Genomic DNA, 20,384 nt, shown 5'->3' on the forward strand with positions numbered 1-20,384 from the left:
TCCAACTAGTCCATGGCACTAACGAAGTCATCCAGCATAGCAGGACTAGACAGTGCTCTGGACATCCCTTGAAATTCATCTGCTGTAACAGTGGAGTCAAGAACCTGGTGAATGCAAGCAAATTTATTCTCAAGACAGCTTGCAAGCAAGTTACAGTGAGCTACCTGCTTCAGGCCAGACTGCACTACTTGGAAAAGCTCTACCAGATGGCACAATGAGGATACAATGGAGGTACCAAACTCTGCTGCCTTTGTTGCCTTCACTGCCACTAGGTAGGTCCTATGATGAGCCCTCCTGAACAGGTGGCCCTCCTGAATGGACTGTGTTTAGAGGATGGACTACACCACTTCTCCCTGTACAGCAGCCTTTGTCCAAAATATCTGAGGGCACCAGGTTGGGGGAGAATTATGCGTCTGTAGAGTTATGTCTTAGTGGGACTGAAAATTCATAGCCTGTCAGTCCAAGCACTACAACACACTGCTTTTATTAGTTACTATTTTATAAAGTGCTGTACAAAGATTTAAAACAAGATGGTTCCTGCCCAGAAGCTTACAGTCTTACAAACACACACAGGGACACTGAGCCAGGCTGCCTGTTCTTTATGCATTCGACTGTGTATGTGTCTCTCAAGAGAAATAGTCTTGTTATTTTCAGGCAGAGACACCGTGTAAGTGTGAAAGCCATGCATTTTTTACTGTTTGGGATGGGAATGTTGCATTCAGAGTTGTGGATTCAAGCCTTACATTGGGTGAAAGATCCTGCATTGCAGGGGGTTGGACTAGATGACCCTAGTGGTCTCTTCCAAGTCTACAATTTTATGAAAATTCAATACAGTTTACAAAAAGAATAAAGGTTAAAAACAAGCAATTAAAAGTAAAAAAAAACAGTAAGCTAAAACTAGATTAAAACTACATTACATGTAATTCTCTATTTTCATTGTTAAAATCAAACTAACTTTGTATTTATAGTTATATAAATTGTTGCCTGGTGGGCAGGGAAATGCACCTTTTGCAGCCGCCTAAAACTTTAAGGCAGTTAAACAAACGGAGTGTTAGTTTGCTAACTATTAAAAATATTAAACAGCCGCGGAATTTAAAGGTCCTCAAGTCTCGCGCTTACCTCAAATAACACAAGCCGAGACTCGAACCCGCGGCCTTTCGTTCATTTACGGCCAACCCCATAACCACTCCATCCTTTTGCTTGTTCCCGCCTCCATACGGCCCTAGCTCCGCCTCCTAAATTTGCATTCGCCGAGGGCTGCCCTTGAAGGAGAGCGGCAACTCTCGTACGCATGCGTGCTGCGTTTATCTTCGTTGTTTAACAACAACGCGAGCGGGACTAAGCGCGAACTTGCGCGGGGTTGAGGTAGAGCAAGAGTGGCTGAAGTAGGAAAAGAACTTCCGGCGGCCAGAGGTGGTGGAGGAGAATGCACGCATGCGTGTGAGCGGGTGAGTGAGTTAGTTAGTCAGGCACCCTCCCCCCTCCTGCTACAGAGTCAGTCATCGTAGAAAGACTACAGAGTACAGTCTTCGCCTCAGAGCCGAAAAAGGGAGGAGGGACGACTTCCGGTAGAGAGGGAGGCGCATGCGCGCGCCTGCGGGCACCCGGGGACTGGTCCCTCCAGAGCGAGGCTCAGTGTGTGCCGAGTGGAAAGTCGGGTTTCTCAGTCAGTTAGTCAGTCAGTGGAGAAGGGAGCGAGCCGGGGCTGCGGGCGGCCACGCAACTTCCGCTTCTTCACCCGTCACCGCAGCCCGAGACTAACTGACTGACTGACCGCCCGTGGGCGGCTGGGGAGGGAGAGTAATAACCTGAAAGACTCGAGTGGCTGCGTTGTGTGAAGAGGAGGCGCCGCCGCCGCCGTTGTTGTTGTTGTTGCTGCTGCTGTCTCCTCAGGCCCGGCCGGACCGGGACGGCGCCAGGCGAACGACGTGGGGGACCCGGCAGGAACCGGACCGGCATCCGTAGCCTGAGAGCGGCCGCGCCGAGCTCCATGAATGGAAATCGGCAGCGCAGGTGAGGCGGAGGCGACGCCTGACGGGACGCTCCACTCCTTAGGAGCCGCTGGCAGCGCTTGGCGTGGGCTGGATCTTGACACAATAGGTGGACTCGGGGAGGGAAGTTTCGGGGAGGCGGTTGGGCGGCAGTTCCCGAATAACTGACCTTGAAGTTACGGGGCTGGTGGCAAGTATGTAGCTTGGGCTTCATGGTGTCTGCCATTTGGGTATGGAGACAACCCGGGACCCTGGGGTATTTTCCTCAGAACTAAAAATAAAATAAAATATGCGGCTGAAACACAACTAACTGCACGAAGTAAATGTCCTCTGTGGCCCAAAATATTGTTTACTGGTAAATTCCACTTAACTGACTGAAGTTGAGCTTATTCCTAAGTGCATGTAGGGTTGTAGCTTGAGGACCAATCCTATACTCTTGAGATGTCTATAAAATCAATAGTTGGATAGGACCAACCTGTCAGGCTGTGTGTGTGTAGGAGCTTGTAGGTAGGTGGACCTATGGAGAAGCTTGGGGAAGTGTGGGTCTGAAATCTTGAACAGAATATGGGGGGACTGGTGTAGGTGTTTTTGCTTCAGCAGAGTGGTCCTCCCAAGGTGCTTGTGGGGCAGTTCGGACCCTGAATATTTTATATGTAGCCATGGAGCAAGTGGCTTGATTATCATTGCCTTTGGAGTAGAAACTTGGAATAATTGTGAGGTAAATGTGCTTCTGATTTGCAGTAGTTACTATATAAAAGCACATGTTTGCTTTGGTGATTTATCTATGCTAAAAAATTATTAGCTTCTTGTAACCTATGGGTTACCTGAAAAATCAAGAAATGCATGACATAACTGATCTTGAGAATTGATCTTGAGAATTTTCTTAAATAGTATTTTCCCCCTGTGTATTTGTGCTTGACCTCAGGTGAACCCTGGTATGGGTGACAGGTAGATGTGGTAGACATGTATAGCTTGTCTAGACATCAATATTAAATTCAGAAAGTTGCTCAAATTTTGCAGAATATTTGTAAATCCTACTTGTCCACTTGAAATGATTTTGGGTGAATCAGTGGCTGAACTGAAAGAAAGGACGCTTCCTGAAAGTTTGGGAGTCATTTGAATAGCTAACTGCCTTGAGATATTTGCTTTTGTGGATTCTCAAGTGGGAGGGATTCCTGTTCTTTCACAATCATTTCTTTAAGTTTGTTTATAAACATAAGCAGCTGTGTGGGTTTTTGTTTGTTTTTGTTTTACCAAGCCATTATTGAAAGAGTGATTTAATTTTTAAAAATATGGACACGTGTTTGAATAAGTGTTTAAGCAATACTAGCATTGGATCCTATATGGCCTGAGGGCATATGAAACAAGCATTCCTGGTCGGTGCCATATATGTCATTTTTAGTACTGTGACAGAATAAAAGTAGGATTTAATGTACTAAATAAATAGCTACTTGTGTCTGAAAATACTTGTGTTGCAAGTTAAATTCATTGGTTAGATCATACACACACCAAAACAAAAATTTTCTTTTCACAATTTTAGCAACGTGACAGCTAAAATCAGTTGCAGAACCCCCCCAAAAAAAACCCTGCACTAACATGTAACTTTGTATCTCTAGAGCTGCTTAACAATTTATAACTGGAGCCTGAAGTTTTTACTGACAGTGTTGACCAATGAATGCAAATACTTGGATTTTCATGTTACAATGTTAAATGATAACCACAGCATTTGTTTTCTTAACACTTTTGGATTCCTCCATTTTAGATTTCTAGCTGTTAAATGCTACTAGCTTTAATACCATTCTTTCAGATAGGGTGCTTTGATCCACAACTTTAGTGCTAAATTATTTTGAAATAAAAGTTTTACTAGCTTGATATGGCACATATCTAAGAAAGCCTTAGCACTCAGGTGGAAAATCGTAATGCCATTTGATACAAAGATATATAAAGGTGTGTTGCTTTGTAACTTTGGGTTCAAGCATTAAAGGGGTTCAAGCATTAAGTGTGTGCTATATGCCTAATACAGAGATAGACAACTTAATAAGTTTTTGCTGGTGTCTTCCACTTTGCAGGATACTGCTGAGTAACACTTTTAGAATTTGTTTGGCTTCCTAATGAAGAATAGTGATCTAATTGTTGTCTGTATGCCATATGTTAGACTTAGTGATATGTACATTCTTTATATCCCTTCTTACTGTACAAAAAATTCCTCTTATGATTTTTAATGTGGAGAATTGAACATTATTAATCCTGGAAAGAAGATATTAGTATAATTGCAGAACTGTGTGTGCCTGTGTGTACTGAAAAAATCAGGAAACATTTGGCTCTTTAAGTCTGTGATTTTAAGCTTGTTTAGAGTATCTTCATTAAAACCAGAGATTAGGTTCTAAGTAAACATGGCTAAAATAATGACTGCAAATCTTAAATTCTGCAAGCCTCAACTAGTTTATCTGTCAGTTGCACCCTCCCAAAAACTACTGTTATTTTCCTCTAACTTTCATATGGTTAATAATAATAGCATTAATACTATATCATACCTTGTATACAGAGTCAAAGTCATGTGGGATTTCCCCCCAAAGTTTCATTTCTGAACCATTTTCTTACAATTCCTTTCAAGTTCTCTCTGCTTTCATTCTCTCGGTACGTTGGGGAAATTCCATTAACATTTGTTTTCTAGAGAGGCGTACATTACTGTTTGATGGACATAGTAGCAGTGATGGCTATATGCTACCTCTAGGGTCAAAGACAGCATGCCTCTGAAAACAAACCTGTGACTATAGAGCAATAGTAGGAGAGGATGCCTGTGGGCTTCCCAGTGACTTCTGGTTGTTCATTATGGGAAACAGGATGCTAGATTAGATGGATGACTTGATCTAGCAGGGGTGGTCTTATTCTCTTATACCTTGCAGGTAGCCTTTCTTTAATTTTGTCATAATTGGATATTCAATTCCAATATGTCATTATAAAAGCACTAGAACACAATAAATGGTCAAAACAAAACAAAAATTTTCTTCCAGTAAAAAAAAATTTAAAAAAATTGTTTTGACTATGGCAGACCAACACGGCTACCTATCTGTAACAATAAATGGTGTATGGGTTTGCTCTACCTGCTCCTCTCCACCCAATTCCTTTTTCTCTTGTGTCTGTTTTTAGATTGTAATCCTAGACAGGGACTCTTTTATGAATGTCATTTGTAATTGTAAGCCACTCTGGGAGCATTTTTTTGGTTGACGAGTGTGACAAAAATGCTATGAATAAATAATTTAAGAGGTCAGTAAATACTGAGGTGAGTGGGACTAATGTTTCTGATTTCTGAATAAAGTTTGGTTTTATTATGCATAGTTTTGACATAAGGTTGATAATATTCTTATCCAAATAATGGATGCACTGAGAAGGTGAGCTTTGTGCTGCTTAATTCACCCCACCCCCAAAATAACCTTGGCAATAAAGTCAGAGGATCTAAAGCTGGCTCTCTGGAAGTTTTGACTGTCACAGGAGGAAGATAAAAAGATAAAGCTACTCAGGCAGCTAGGGGCTCTTAGTAAAAAATATTTAACTGGTGTTTAAAATGTTTGTGGGTGTAGCTGAGGATAGTTTGCAAAGCAGAGTGCCGCATTTAGCTTTCTTGGGAGTTCTGTGAGTCACTGGTATAATTGATCATCTATGTTAAACCTATATCTTAATTAACTTCATTCTAATGATCTGAATAGCTTCAGAGAAAAATGTTTTATCAACCTTTGGAAAAGAGCTACAAAATATCCATTATGTGCATCTGGAAATGCAGCAGTTACAAGAAAACTAAGTTACAGCATAAGGGACAGGTTTGGAGATCTCTTCCTTCAGCCTTAGGAACTCAGCTGTCAGCTCCCTGTTTCTGAGTATGCAGTGTTTATGTTCAGAATTGCTGGCTGCCTAAAGGATGCTATAAAATTTGAGATTTTACTCTGGCATCACGTATAGAGATAAGAAGGAACATGTCACTTGCGGCATGGGTAGCACATTCAAATTTAATGCTGGTGAGGTCAAAGTCCTTCATTAGGTCTATGAAAAAGATGTATGAGGTGCATCGCTGCTCTCAACTTTTCTCCTGCAGTTTTCACACTGAGAGAATCATGTCAACTGTTGATCTCTAAATTCTAAAGGCTCATTGTGACTCTGGAAAATTGTTGGGTGTGTTGTAACTCTGTTTAAGGCAAATAGCTGGCGAGATTGACATATATGTTATAGTAGATACAAGAATTTTACTTATCTGCTAGACTGTACTCTTACACGTCTTACTCTGAAGTATTTTCCCATAAGCGTGTGCACAATAATTTTGCACATGTGGGTGGGGAGACACCATAGATTTTCTGCCAAGCAAGCAGAGGTTGGGTTTCCCCCTTTACTTGAGGAGATATATACAGCTGACCTTTTAGTCATTTGGTGGTATTTTTTGTTTGTTTAATTATATGTCAACTAATCTTGAGGTTGTTTATTATTATTTTTTTATTATTATTATTATTATTATTATTATTATTATTATTATTTCCTGCCTTTCTTAAGAACATAAGAGCATAACTGAATCAAAACAAAGGCCCATCTAGTCTAGCATTCTGTTCTCCCTGTGGCCAATCAGATGCCTATCAGAAATCCACAAGCATAACATGAGTATAAGTGAACTTTTCCATTGAACCTACTGCCCCAATTCTGAGGGTAGTCCATAGTTATTGTGACTAGTCGCCATTGACTACCTTATGATCCATTAACTGGACAATTCATTTTTTAACCCTTCTAAGTTTGTGGTCTTTACTTCATCTTGTGGTAGCAAATTCCACAGTTTAACAATGTGTTGTGTAAAGGAATCCTGCCTTTTGTCTGTCCTGAATCCTCCAAACTTCAGCTTTGTTGGATGCATAATTTTTATACACCTTTATTTTGCCCCCCACTTAATCACTTTTTTCTGACCTTCAATGTCCCAAACATTGTTATCTTACCTCATAAGGGAGTTGCCCCTTGATCAGTTTGGTTGCCCTTTTCTGGCTCTGCAACATCATTTTTTGAAGTGTGGCCACCAAAACTGTACGTAGTACTCCAAGTATGGTTGTACCAGAGTTTGTGTAATGGTATTATGATAATGGCAGTTTCATTTTCAGTCATTTTCTTGTGGGATGCTACACACTGCATCTTCGAAGATGAAATTCCAGGTGGCATACATAGGTTTTTCAAGCCATCTCCCATCTAAGACTGAACATATATATTCAACTTTAGCAGGGTTACAGCTTCCTGTGCCTTCAGTCCAAATGTCTTTCTTCATTAAAATTTGTAAACATACTAAGCTAATTTTTATAAATGTTACTTCTTTTTTAATACCACCAGCAGGCTGAGCACACTTAATATACAAACAGTTGTAAAATCATTTGAAAACAGAAATTGGCAGGCATGCTTAAGGGATATTCAGTGTTCAGGTAAATCCTTTGATAACATATCCTTCCTTGTTTTGAACATTTTGAAATTCATATTTAAAAAAGCAGCCATAGGACAGGCTTCAGTGCCCAAAATTCACCAGGTGCATTTTGAGACTGGTGTGGGTCCAGTTGCGACCACATGGACATCTGTAGATGCCAGGTTGGGATCTGGCATCTCCATCTGGCTGACCTCTCTAGCTTTCTTAAGCAAGTACTGTAAGCATTTACCGTATATCCCACCTTTTTCTCCAAGGAGTACATGGTTCACCCCCCTCCTTAGTTTATTCCTACAAAAACCTTGTGAAATAGGTTAAAAGGCTGTGACTGACCCAAGGTCACCCCGTGAGCTTCATGACTGAGTGGGGATTTCAACCCCTAGGTTCTAGATTGACACTCTAACCACTATAGCACACTAACTATAGGTAATCCACCTGGATTAGCAAGGTGGATCAGACCTGGCAAAGCAAAATGTCACTTAGGAAGGATCTGCAAGATTTTCCTCGAAGCTTGAATTTGTTTTATTCTGGATTGTTTTATTTGACGCTTTAATGTATTGTAAACTGCTTTGAGATTTTTTTCTTTAAGATATAAAGTGGTATCAAAATGAAATAACTAACTAACAAACAACAACAAAATTTCATTGCCAAAAAGGTGCTTAGACATTCCATTGTGGTGACCGAAGTTTAAGGTGCCATTTGGTGATTAGCTTCTGTATCTGAGATTCTTTTTTAAATGATATTTTATTAAGACTTCATAATACAATAAAAAGAAACTAATCTAGACAAAAAGGGGAGAAAAAAACAAAGGGAAAGAAAAATGCAAAGACTTAGCTTATATATCTGAGTTTCTAACACTGACAGGCTTGTCTAAACTGTGGATGAATAGGGTTTTTGCAGCACTGTATCCCCTTGACACATATATCTAAGTGATGCACAGAAGTACCACGTAAATATTCTCTCCAAACCTTTAATGTGCTTATTGTGGTTCTGGACTGTGACATGTTTTCACATAAAATCAGATACTGTTATACATTTTCAAAAAGTTTGTTTGAGACCAGTGACTGGTGGCAATAGATAAAATGTAATAACTTGGTCAGAAATATATTTCTTCATGGCAGCACACTGCACATGCCTCATTGGAAACACATCCAGTTTTAAAATTCTAATAGTTTTCATTGGATCTGCATGCATTGAGAGGGAAGGTTTAATCCTTCATCGCCAACTGTGACACTGACAAAGGTAATTCCCCACCCCTGCAATACTATCAACATTAGTGGGGAGAAACTCCCATTGGTGCCAGTGAGAGATTTTCTTCTCAAAAGCTAATGGCAGTGCAGAAGAGATGATTCATCAGGATTTTGATGTAAGGGTTAAACCACTCTTCTCTTATGCTGCAGTCCCAGTGAAAAGCGTGCCTTTGTCAACCTTCCCCCCCCAAAAAAAGCCCAAACTCTGTCATTCATGCAAGATACCCATTTAACATCCTGTTTGATGTTTGCAGTTTGATACTGTAGTCTTAAAATGTATGTGGATGATTCAACTAACAGGGTGCTGCTAGTTTCAAGCATACATCTGTGTGCTTGTGGGATATGATTCGAGTAACTTTGTTATGCAGGTTGATCAGGAACTGAGGTTGGACAGATTTCTAGCACTTCGCGTTATTGCTTAGATATGCTGCCTTTTGTTAACTAGAGTTCTAGAAGTTAGTCCAGTACTCAAAGATGATTGAATTCTACCTATTGTAGTAAGGCAGGATTTTCCATTCTGTAATCACTGTATTTAGCACACATCAGGATTCTAGCCTCCTTACCCACATATAGCATAACACCACCCAAATTGTGTGTTAGTAGTAGAAAATGTGGGTGGGCCAGAAATTGTAGGTTTAAAAGTTCCTGGAATCAAGAAATATTGTTGCAAACTAGAAAGCTCAAGCAAGTTTACCACATGGTACAGGGAAGGGAAATTTCTTGGCTTCTTAGTTGACTTGACCTGAAAGAAAACTCAGTTTTAGGGATTGGATGGACAAAGTTTGGAAGATCATCATGGTTCATAAACTGACTTGACAGATATGAGCTAACCAATAAACTAAAGCTCAAGCAAACTAATGCACATGTCTTGCTACCTGCTTAGGTTTTTTTTCTCAGCTCATAATTGATTCTCAACATAGGAACACAATACCTGATCATAGTACATGTATTTCTTCTTTGTAGCATTCGCAGTCAGTACTCACCACCACTTTGTTGAGTGATAAATACATACATTAAACTCTAACCTTTATAGTCTTATTGCTATGTTCATACTTAAACTCTGGTCTGAAAGAAATGAACTAATTAAGTTCAGTATTAATATTATGTTCTCTCCTTTCTTATAATAATATGTAGGCAGTTAACTCTTCAATGGTTTGTTTTACTTTCATTTTGTATATTTGAAAAGCCTTTAATAAATGTAATATACAGTGAGACCAGACTTCTGCATGCATAATGGAGCTTCCCTTCTCTGACTTCTGACAGGTACCCCAAATCTGCTTCAGACAGTTGAGGACCCTCCAAAACAGATTTAGGGGATCACAGACTGTAAGGTAGAGGAGAGAGGATGGAATTCCCTGCATGCAGCACTGAATATGGGCTTTTAAAAAAAGCAATATTTTCTGATCCTAGGCAAGGAACAGGACACAAAATCTGTTCACTCTGCCTTTCTGAATAGGGTAATCACTTAGCCTGTAGAACAACTCCATCCCACTCAACCTTCCAGCCCCCAGGAAAAGGCGTAGTAGTGAGAAACCAAGATTTGCTATTTGTATAAGAACTTGGCTTGGGAATACTTCTGTGTTTGCAGTGTAATTTATTTACTCAAAATTCTATACTACCCATTAACAAAAGGTCTGTGGATAGTTCTCACACAAGTTAAAACTGAAGTAGAAAATGGAGAAGTGTAAAAAGAACTTTGACGTAAATGTTGAGCAGCTAAAACAGCATCAGAATAAAACCATCAACACAAAACAATTGTTTCACAGAACTTACCGTATTTTTCGCTCTATAACACGCACCCGACCATAACACGCACGTAGTTTTTAGAGGGGGGAAATCCGTAGGCATGCCACCCGTAGGTATTTCCTCCATAACACGCACAGACATTTCCCCTTACTTTCTAGGAGGAAAAAAGTGAGTGTTATGGTGCAAAAAATACGGTAAGTCTTCATCTGGTGCCAAAAAGATCACATTGTAGGTATAGGTGAGCCTTTCTGTGGTGGACATTCCTCAACCAAGGTGTCACCACTAAAAAGTGGCACTGGTGACCACCCACCTCAGGTTATTTTGCAGTGATACCTGGAGAAGGATGTCTTAAGATATTGGTGTCAGTCCACTTGTGCAATGGGAGTTTCCTTTTCTCTCCTACACTCCCTCCCTCAGTCTCAAAAACTGCTCTGGATGAACCTCTGGAGTAAATGGAGGGTATGTAGAACTGTAATGGGGTAAGAGAGGAAGGGGAAGTCTAGTTGCATCTGCTGGTGTAACATTCAGTATCACCTGATCTTAGGGTCTCGGCAGTTATAATATGGGAAGAGACAATAATTTAGGTAATGTATTATAAGCACAATCCATATTGTAGCAAATGTGGCTTGTATCACTTTATTTCTTTATATTTGAAAACTTTTCAATAAAATATTAATACCAAAAAGAGATAAATGTGTCTAATTACCTATATAGTTGTTTGACTTGCTTGATTTTTGTTATGTTCATACCTTTTGGAGGCCTTGGCGGTTAGGATTTGTGATGAGGTTGGTGTATAAAACAAGTCACTTTGAAATGTTTGCTAAGCAATTTTCATATGTGATATGAATCTGGTCTTTTAATATATGTGTCTTGTTTTTCTTGTGTTTTGTGAAAGCTTTTTCCAATACAGAGCAGCTTGTATATAGCCCCTGAAACAGTGGACAGGGCAGATTTTAGTGTAGGTAAAAAGAAACATGATGCTATTTTATCTATCATTTGCTTTTCTCCACATACAAGAGATAAATTAACAGCTGATGTTAGAAGGTGGGAATATACACAATTTCTGTCAATGAGTAGGTGTGAAAAAAGGCGGGGTCATTTTTGAGTTTGTCATATCTACATATAATGACATTTGTTGGTTGACTCATTCCAATAGCTCCAAATGAGTTTCCAGTATTTATCTTTTTGAATATGTTTCTTTTTATTTGAGACAGTGTTAGTAAAATGAGAAGTGATAATATTACTTCCTGTACAGGGAATTTCTACAGAAAATGCTAAAAACGGAAGAAGTAATGTTGCTGCCTGCATAGCTAGATATGCCTGAATGCACCTCTTGAAAATGCATCCTCCTGTTTTGGTAGTATTGGCTTTCTATTAAATACTTAAGCTACTGAAGCTGATTGCTGTGAGTAGTGAAACTTCTAATTGTCTCAGTAAATATGGTTCACTTCTGGTTTCACTGTCTTTCAGCCCCATCTTCAGTTTTGCTAATCATTGTATGATCTTTTTTTAAAAAAACAACTTGTGCTTCAAAAACATAGGAACTAATTAGAATGTGGTTCATTACGTAGGGATCGACAGTTAGGTCTCATCTGGTGGGTTGAATACAATGGTACCATTCCATGAACAGAATGAATTCTCCAGTAATGGAAACTCAGGATCCAGCAGAGGCTCCTGCTCACAAAATGGTGGCGGCGGAGAGGTGATTTTTGCCAATTCTTGCTTGCATGCTGTTCTAGAGGGTTTCCTGCTACTTCAGAGCTGATTTGGAGGAGCTGCAAGGCAGGGGGGAAATTGATAAATCACCTCTTCAGTTCCATAGGCAGGAGCCTCTTTTGGACCCAAGGCTCCTCTGTGAACGGAATTCTCTCTTTTTTGCAATGCCATATTGCCAAAAGACAAATTTGTTTATTTACACATATTACAGTGTGAAAGCCCTCTACTAAGGGGGAAACAGTGTTTGTGCCTTTGTGCTGAAAGCTAATGGCTTAGCAAAAGGGTAGCTTAAATCAGTGGTCTTTACCCTTTTAGGGTCAGGACCCCTACTCCCTTTATCCCAAACATGCATTTGAGAACCTACTTGTTAATATTTTGCTATATCTTTGAATAGTGTTAGTGCTGAAACCCACTAACTATCTGAAGATAGTGATGAGTGTGGAAAATATGAAGAGGGTGAAAGGGAAACTGGTGGAATATTAGCTTTCTCACCTTGGCATATTGATCATGCTGGTAAAGAAGAAGCGCAGAGGGATTGCAGGAAGTGTTAATTAGATGCATTAAATGCAGCATTTATAATAGTAGTAAGAAAGTTCAGCAACCTTTCGTCAGGCACTGATTAGACCATACTGGAGAATACTGTGTTAACAACTGGCCATCTATATCTGAGAAGGATGAATTCATACTGAAAACTCATGTAAAGAACAAGATTATTACAGAAATGGATGGAACTAGTCCAGGCATAGGCAAACTCGGCCCTCCAGATGTTTTGGGACTACTACTCCCTCATCCCTGACCACTGGTCCTGTTAGCTAGGGATGATGGGAGTTGTAGTCCCAAAACATCTGGAGGGCCAAGTCTGCCTATGCCTGAACTAGTTCAAATTCTATTATATGTTCCTCACAAGATCCATTGTGAGAGGGAGGAATGATTGTGGGTCCTCCCAGGTGACAGCTCCATAAATGAGGAGTGTCATTTTGCCCCACCTTTCAGTGTGAGCTTGTTAGGGAGACAGTTGAAATGAGAGTGCTGCTGCTACCTTGTATATTTGCATGTATATTTGATGGGTAGATCTGGTTGTCTCTGCTGCATATTGGATCTGCTAGAAGTTGTTATGGTACCCATAAAGGTAAAGGTAAAAGACCCCTGGATGGTTAAGTCCGGTCAAATTCAACTATGGGGTGCAGCGCTCATCTCTGCTTTCAAGCTGAGGTACCCATATTTCATTTTAGTATATAATTTTTAAGAGGCTATCTTATTTAATAATTATTTCTTGCTCTAAAATACAGATTTTTAATTGCATTTTTGCTGATACTTTTATGAAGTTGCAAACAGCTCAGATTTCTTTTGACTTATGGAGTGGTATATAAAATCCTTAGGGTTACTTGGCCTATTTGGCTTCAATGAAGGAAATAGAGGTACAGTATATAAGTAGTTGCAGAAATGTATTGGAATTATTTAAAGGGCATAGAGATAGTTGTATTAAAGAAGATTGAAGGCAGTGGAACTAATAGCCACCACATTTTACATGAGGTTTCAAACTGCTAAATCAGTGGTAAGAAAGAGGGCCTTCTCAGTAGTGGCGCCCACCCTATGGAATGCCCTCCCATCAGATGTCAAGGAAATAAACAACTACTGTATTTGACTTTTAGAAGACATCTGAAGGCCGCCCTGTTTAGGGAAGTTTTTAATGTTTGATGTTTTATCTTGTTTTTAATACTCAGTTGTAAGTCGCCCAGAGTGGCTGGGGAGGCCAAGCCAGATGGGAGGGGCATTAGTAATAAATTATTATTATTATTATTATTATTAATTCTCAAAGGGTGTGGTGTGTGGCAGGAGAGGATGGTAAGTGTGGAAGGAAGATTCAGAGACAATCAACAAAACATTTAAACAATTCAGTGTAGTATAGTGTAGTATCAAAACATTTTTTTAATTTTCAGAATATGGATAGATACCTTTTCAAAATGAGAGCAAGAGCATCAAGTGATACCGAGGACAAATCCTAGCTGTGATCCAGAATCACTGTTCAAACAGAGTGCTGGAGAATAACATTGACTATTCTTCTACAGTTCTCCATGACATACTGTTGTCAACAGGAATTTTTAACTCTGACAAATATGAAAGATCAGAAAAGAGAAAGGCTTATTTGTGTTGATGAAGAGATGAGAATTTGTTCGTCTCAAATTAGACCTAATATAAATGAGATTACCAGGCACAAGCAAGCTCACACCTCTCACTGAGTTTGTATGCATGCTTAAGGTTTGCCTGATCACAGAAGAAAACTTTCCTGTAGGTAAGGTTGGTTAGGTACAATGTGTGAATAATTATTTCTTTGCTCTGCAAGCACATTCTCTCTGCTAATGGCATAGCTTGGTTTGAATTCAGTGGATCTGTGGCAGGGTCTGAGTACTTGGTTCTGCAAAGGGGTCAGACGGTGATATTTTGGGCAGGTTACCAATGTTACATGCTTCTGAGTCTCAGCAAGCTTTTTCTATAGCCTTTTCAGTAACTACTTTCCCCCCGGGGTCTCCTAGGGTAAACATGTTTAAATACATTTATTTTATGCGTCTGCTACATATTGTACATTTGAAACTCTAAATTATATGTTATATTTATTTGACAGGACCCGTTGGGGCTCAGCCCCTGCTGATGGTGCCCAGACGACCTGGCTATGGCACTATGGGCAAACCCATTAAACTGCTGGCCAACTGCTTCCAAGTTGAAATCCCAAAGATTGACGTCTACCTCTATGAGGTAGATATTAAGCCAGATAAGTGTCCTCGGAGGGTGAACAGGTAAGTCAGGGTGTTTAATATTACTACATCAAGCAGATGTTTAGGCAGTACTTGATGAAATTGGATGTTGGATGTTTTTGTAAGACTATAGCTGCTCTAACAGCTGGGACTAATCAGACAGCCTTGTTTGAGCAAAATATGTTTGCTCTAGTTTCCCTAGGTATTTTGCATGGTTGCTGCCCAGAGCACTGTTTTAATCTGTATCACAATACAGAGCACATGTGAATGTCGTACAAGATACGGAGCAAACGAGGACCATCTGTAGACTGAACATGCCTTCTTTTATATTGGCACTCTAAACCTGGAAAATAGCAGAATTAAGAATTGTTTTTGAAAACTGTCTTTCTTTAGTAAATGGGCTAGTGTGTTTAGAGGCAAGTATTTTATTTGTGTTAGGAATCACTAGGACATTAAGTATTCAGAGAGTAAATGAGAAAACATCACATTCAACCAGGAATTAAAAACAACTTTTAAAGTTAGCATTTGTTTGAAAAGAATTTGATTCCATCTTTTCTGATAACACCCTTTGTACAGCTGAAGTTCTACAAGTGGTCTCATGTCTTTATGATATTTTGCTGTTGGAACTGTTCGCTTATTTGTGTGATGGGGTCAATTGCATTCCTTCCTGCTTAATTTCTCAATGGAAATGCTTGCTTCAGTTCCAGCAGGCAGAATAAGAATTCTGCCAGTCCCAGTTTTGATTTGGATTGGTTCTGTTTATGATGTGAAATAAGGCTTTACAAGCAAATTATAATCTGTAGCTTGAATGCACCTCGCTTAGCCATTTGTAGAAGAATGGCCTCATGATTAATTAAAGCAGATGCTAGTTATATTTAATAAAATTAAATTAAAAGCTGGGCTGTAAGACTTCAGTTCTGCCTCTTGTGATGGACAGTCACACCTTCCCCCAAGAGTAGCTTATGTTGAAAGTGCAGTTTGTAAATGGCATTAATATTGAGTAATGCAGGCAGAGCTTTATGACTTCTCTTAGTAATAGTTCTTCTTTAGCTTTTATTCTTGCAATGAACAATTTGCGGAGCTTTCTTTTGTTCCCAGATCCCACCTGGCTAGTCCTCTGCATGGTGAAGCCTTCCAGCCAAGAAAATACATTTATCCAGCCTGATGCTGTAGAGAAATGAAATGCGTATTAAGAAAAGTTTAGTTTTAATTGGTTTCAAATAATGCTTCAATATGCTTTTAACCATTCAGATGCTTGCAGTAGAGTGAGAGAGAGAGAGTGTGTGTGTGTTTAATGCTATTCTGAAAGTCTTTGCATCCAAACAAGTGAGAACTCTTTCCTGGGCCATTAGGTTAAAGATGCTCACTAAAACGCTTGACAGACTGATTTAACTTTAAAGAAAGTAACTGTCCAAAGTCCCCAGGATCAAATAGTTTTAATACTGTACTAGAGCTTTGAGATGTTGCTTTTATTGATAAATCATACTTGGGAAGCAAATGTAAGCATGTAATTTACAGAAAAGGCAGATTACTTCAACTCTAGCTCTCTAGTAGATTCTGCAATATGCAGTTGGTGTGAACTCATGCTTTTATAACTGAATGATTTCATTCCTGCTGAGAAGTTTCATCACCTAGTGTTTGTACAGTGTGGTGGTGGATGGCTCCCAAGTTCTCAGAATAACTTTATTTTGCATTTAAATTTTTGTTTGCTATGACCCCATAATGTTGCTGGATGCTACTATTCAAGTATATTCAAGATATCTGCTTTGACCTTCGGGTTAGCTAATGTGCAGTGCAAAATCCTAGTTTATAATGAAATGATTTTAGAATGTTGTATCATTTTACTGTTGTTAGCCGCTCCGAGCCCAGCTTCGGCTGGGGAGGGTGGGATATAAATAATTTATTATTATTATTATTATTGAAGTAGTGTGTTCCATTGTTGTTCACCTAGTCCTTTGATACATGCTTATTCTAGAGCAGGGTCATCCAACTTTTCACACTATGTGGGCCACAAGAGTACTTCATCGTGGAACCTGTGGGCTGCATACTGCTTTGTTGTGTGTGGGGGATGGGGAGTGAGGCCAAAATTTGATGCCCGTGAGGTGCTGGGATTAGTATGGGGATCACGTTGACGTGTTTTCCCTTTTACTTGCTTAATATACTGTGTTTATCTGTGAAAAGAAGAGACAAAAATATTTTTAACAGTCTAGCAGCCAGGCCTCTAAGATTTAGCTGAGCTAGGACAGGGAATGAGGATATTGTTGGTGCACACCTGATACGTATTCCTAAGGATGTCAAACTGAGTCTGGCTGGCCTTCAGGAAATGATAATGAGGGAGAGCTACAGTAGCATCTTGCTCTTGGTAGCATCAAATACAATTTTACTGAAAGTGCCACAAGCCATATAGGTGCAACTCCTTGTTTAAGAGCAGGTCTGAACACAGTCATTGTGCAATTGAGACAGCTCCAGATGATTTGAGGAGGAAAATTAAGGCTATACTCCACCAACACTAGACTTTCACTAGACTTCCATACCACCAGATGCACAATCTGTATTTAATTACATTTTTATACCACTTTAAGGCAAAATTCTCCAGTTTGTAGTAGTAAAATACAGTCAAGTATGTAACTTAAACAGACAGTAACTCCATATACAGTGGTATACCTCGGGTTACGTTACCTTCAGGTAACGTAATTTCGAGTTACAAACGCGGCAAACCTGGAAGTGTATACTTCTGGGTTTCGCCCCACGCACATGCACAGAAGCACTTTTTGCGTGTGCGCTTGTGCAGAAGTGGCGCCTCCGGATACGGACTTTTCAGGATAAGTACGGACCCCTGGGACGAATTAAGTTCGTATCCGGAGGGTCCACTGTATAGTATAAATAAGGAAAACTTTAAGAAACAAAACTTCAGCTTACGTCCTATCTCCATAAAATTGTTTTAGTTTTCGCACCTTGTATTCTGAATTCCCTTTATACTCAGCTTCATGATGGTCCTATCTGATGTGTTGGTAAGTGGTTTGTTGCAAAGGGAGGCACCCATGTGTCTATTCCAGTCTTGGTGGATCAAAGGCTACCTTTGGTGTATTTCCCTTCAGCTTTTGTCCATGCCCTGGTAACCTGGGTTGGATTACTGCAATACATTCTAGGTAGAGCTGCCCTTGAAATTGGCTGCAACTAGTGCAAAATGTATCAGCTTGACTGCTCACAGAGCAGACAATCACCACCATGTCATTCCGCTGCTAAAACAGTTGCATTGCCTGCCAATTAACTATGAAGCTAAGTTCATGGTGTTTGTTATGTGCACAAAGCCCTATATAGTCTGGGACCAGGATACTTCAGAGATTGCTTCACCCTCATATACCCAATTGATTCTGTGCTTTGCAGATCATCTGTCTCATGCAGATATAATTTCAGCAAGAGGTCTGTTTCATATGATATAGGAATCAAGCCTTTAGCATGGTGGCACCTACCTTTGGAGCTTCCATTACTTATCAGACATGCACTATTCTATTGTCTTTTCAGCATCTATTGCAGACCTTCCTCTTAAATGCACTAGTCTTTTAAGTGGCTAAGCCAGTCTATATCTGTATTGGATTTGAAATGGTTTGTATATATGGAATTGTTCTGAAATGTTTTCATTGATGTTTCTACACAAAAATTGCCTTGAGATACTTTGTGGAAAGTTTACTATAAATGGAATAACATAAGTAAACAAAACTTTATTGGCAGTACTGGTAGTGCAGAGATGCGCCTTTGAAAACCTCACTCCCACTGAGAAGCGTTCCCCATGATGTTTAGGGCCATGTCACTTGCTACACAGAAACAAACTGTTGGTTAAGCCATCAAATATATACTCAACATGAAGCCACAGCCAAACTCATGAATCTGATATATGTGCATTCTCGAACACATTCCCACTGTACCACTTTGTGTACTCTTACAATCTTGAGGTATCCACCTAAGACTACATAATGTGTGAAGAAATCCTAAGGCTGGAAAATAACTCATCATGATATTTTATTTTTACCCTGCTCAGCCAAAAAATCTCATTGAGTAGTTTTTCCTAAGATCAATAATAAAGCTATATAGGAAAATAAGCAGAGGGGAGGGGGGAGATCAACAACTTTTTGCCCTCAGTTCAAGTATCCATAAAAACTTCATTTGCTTTTTTGCACTGTGATTGGGAATTTCTTTGCAATGAGATGGGCAGTTTTTTCTTCTGTTATTGCATTAAACTTGGGAAGAAAGTTCAATGCAACTTATTATTTCTCTACGAAGACTTATGTTTTCAGTGGCCTAAGACAACAGTGACTTTTAACAGGATAAGATGCAGCCACAAGGTCAATGTGTTGTAATTGTTGCCATCACCAGTCAGAGGAGTTGCAGTAACAAGAAATGTTCACTGGAATATGTAAAGCACTGAATTGTTCTCAGCTTTTCATAAGGAAATTAAGAGTGTTGGAAAGCACAGGGGCGTAGCATTTCTCTTGTAGCAGTTAAACACATGCAGCAAGCTGTCATTTTGAGTTCTTTTTATTAAAATTTTATTTGGCACTGAGGAAGAAGCAATAACCATTATCTCCCATCTTATGCACACTCTTAAAACTTTGTTTTGTTCTGACATCGTAATTCAATGAAGCTTCTTTTAGATAATTGTTTTGTAATGACTTGGTTAAATGCTGAAAATATTAAAATGGGCTGAAATGTAGTGTTTTTCTTACTTTCTCCCTTAGTGCCATACTGTTTTAAAATTATATGTATATATTGTTTCCCTAGGGAGGTGGTAGATTCAATGGTGCAGCATTTTAAAGTGACAATATTTGGGGACCGCAGACCTGTTTATGATGGTAAAAGAAGCCTTTATACAGCCAATCCGCTCCCCGTTGCAACAACTGGGGTAAGATAGTTTGCCCTTCCATAAGTTCTAATTGTTTGTAAAATAAATTAAATCTTTTCTGAAAGTGTTACGGTTTTATTGATTGTTACTGTACGTTGCAACCACTTGGTGTGGTATTTTTACAAAGAATGGCAGGTCTTGGAGGACCTTACAATCTAAATCTGGGCGATGAGAGAAATGACAGACAGGATGAGGGAGAAGGGGAGGAGTGAAGATTAATGGGTTGAGTATGCACAAATGCAGTTGAGTTTATTTTAGTTGGGATTGAGGACTAAATAGTTGAGTTTTTGTGTAGGAAATTGGACACATTTCCGCTGGACACAGTCTTCCAACACAAGTGGTCAGTCTGGTGTGGGTGAGATACATTGAGTGTGCACGCACATCCAGTCTGCAGCATCATAGCCAATGGATGCAGTTCTTAGTTTTACTGTGAGCTCTGGCATATCCTGGCAAACAGGCAGAACTGTATTCTCTGAGGGCCAAACTACATTACATTTGAAATATGTGATCACATGTCACAACAAAAGAACAGCCACACTGGAGGGAAAAGTTCAGGTTTGGGACTGCAGCAAGGTGGGGTTAAACCCGTCC

The 20,384-nt window shown here is 39.6% G+C and overlaps 1 protein-coding gene across 3 annotated transcripts in view; it reads left to right on the forward strand.

Annotated features, from left to right (window-relative positions):
• Positions 1-1,403: 1,403 nt before the first annotated feature.
• The window catches only part of LOC128418807 (protein argonaute-3), a 56,303-nt gene continuing 37,322 nt past the window's right edge, over positions 1,404-20,384 (forward strand). The window contains exons 1-3 of one of the 3 annotated variants that reach the window (XR_008331763.1): positions 1,404-2,013; positions 14,764-14,935; positions 19,673-19,793. Coding sequence is in view for 2 of the 3 variants with exons in the window: in XM_053398858.1 (XP_053254833.1) it covers positions 1,995-2,013; positions 14,764-14,935; positions 19,673-19,793 (312 nt within the window). In the remaining variant the exon portion in view is untranslated. Of the gene's footprint in view, positions 2,014-14,763; positions 14,936-19,672; positions 19,794-20,384 lie in introns of those variants that run through there. The other 2 variants (XM_053398858.1, XM_053398860.1) reach the window with 2 other exon arrangements.

This window comes from Podarcis raffonei, chromosome 8 (assembly GCF_027172205.1).
Source record: "Podarcis raffonei isolate rPodRaf1 chromosome 8, rPodRaf1.pri, whole genome shotgun sequence".
Classification (NCBI taxonomy): Eukaryota; Metazoa; Chordata; class Lepidosauria; order Squamata; family Lacertidae; genus Podarcis; species Podarcis raffonei.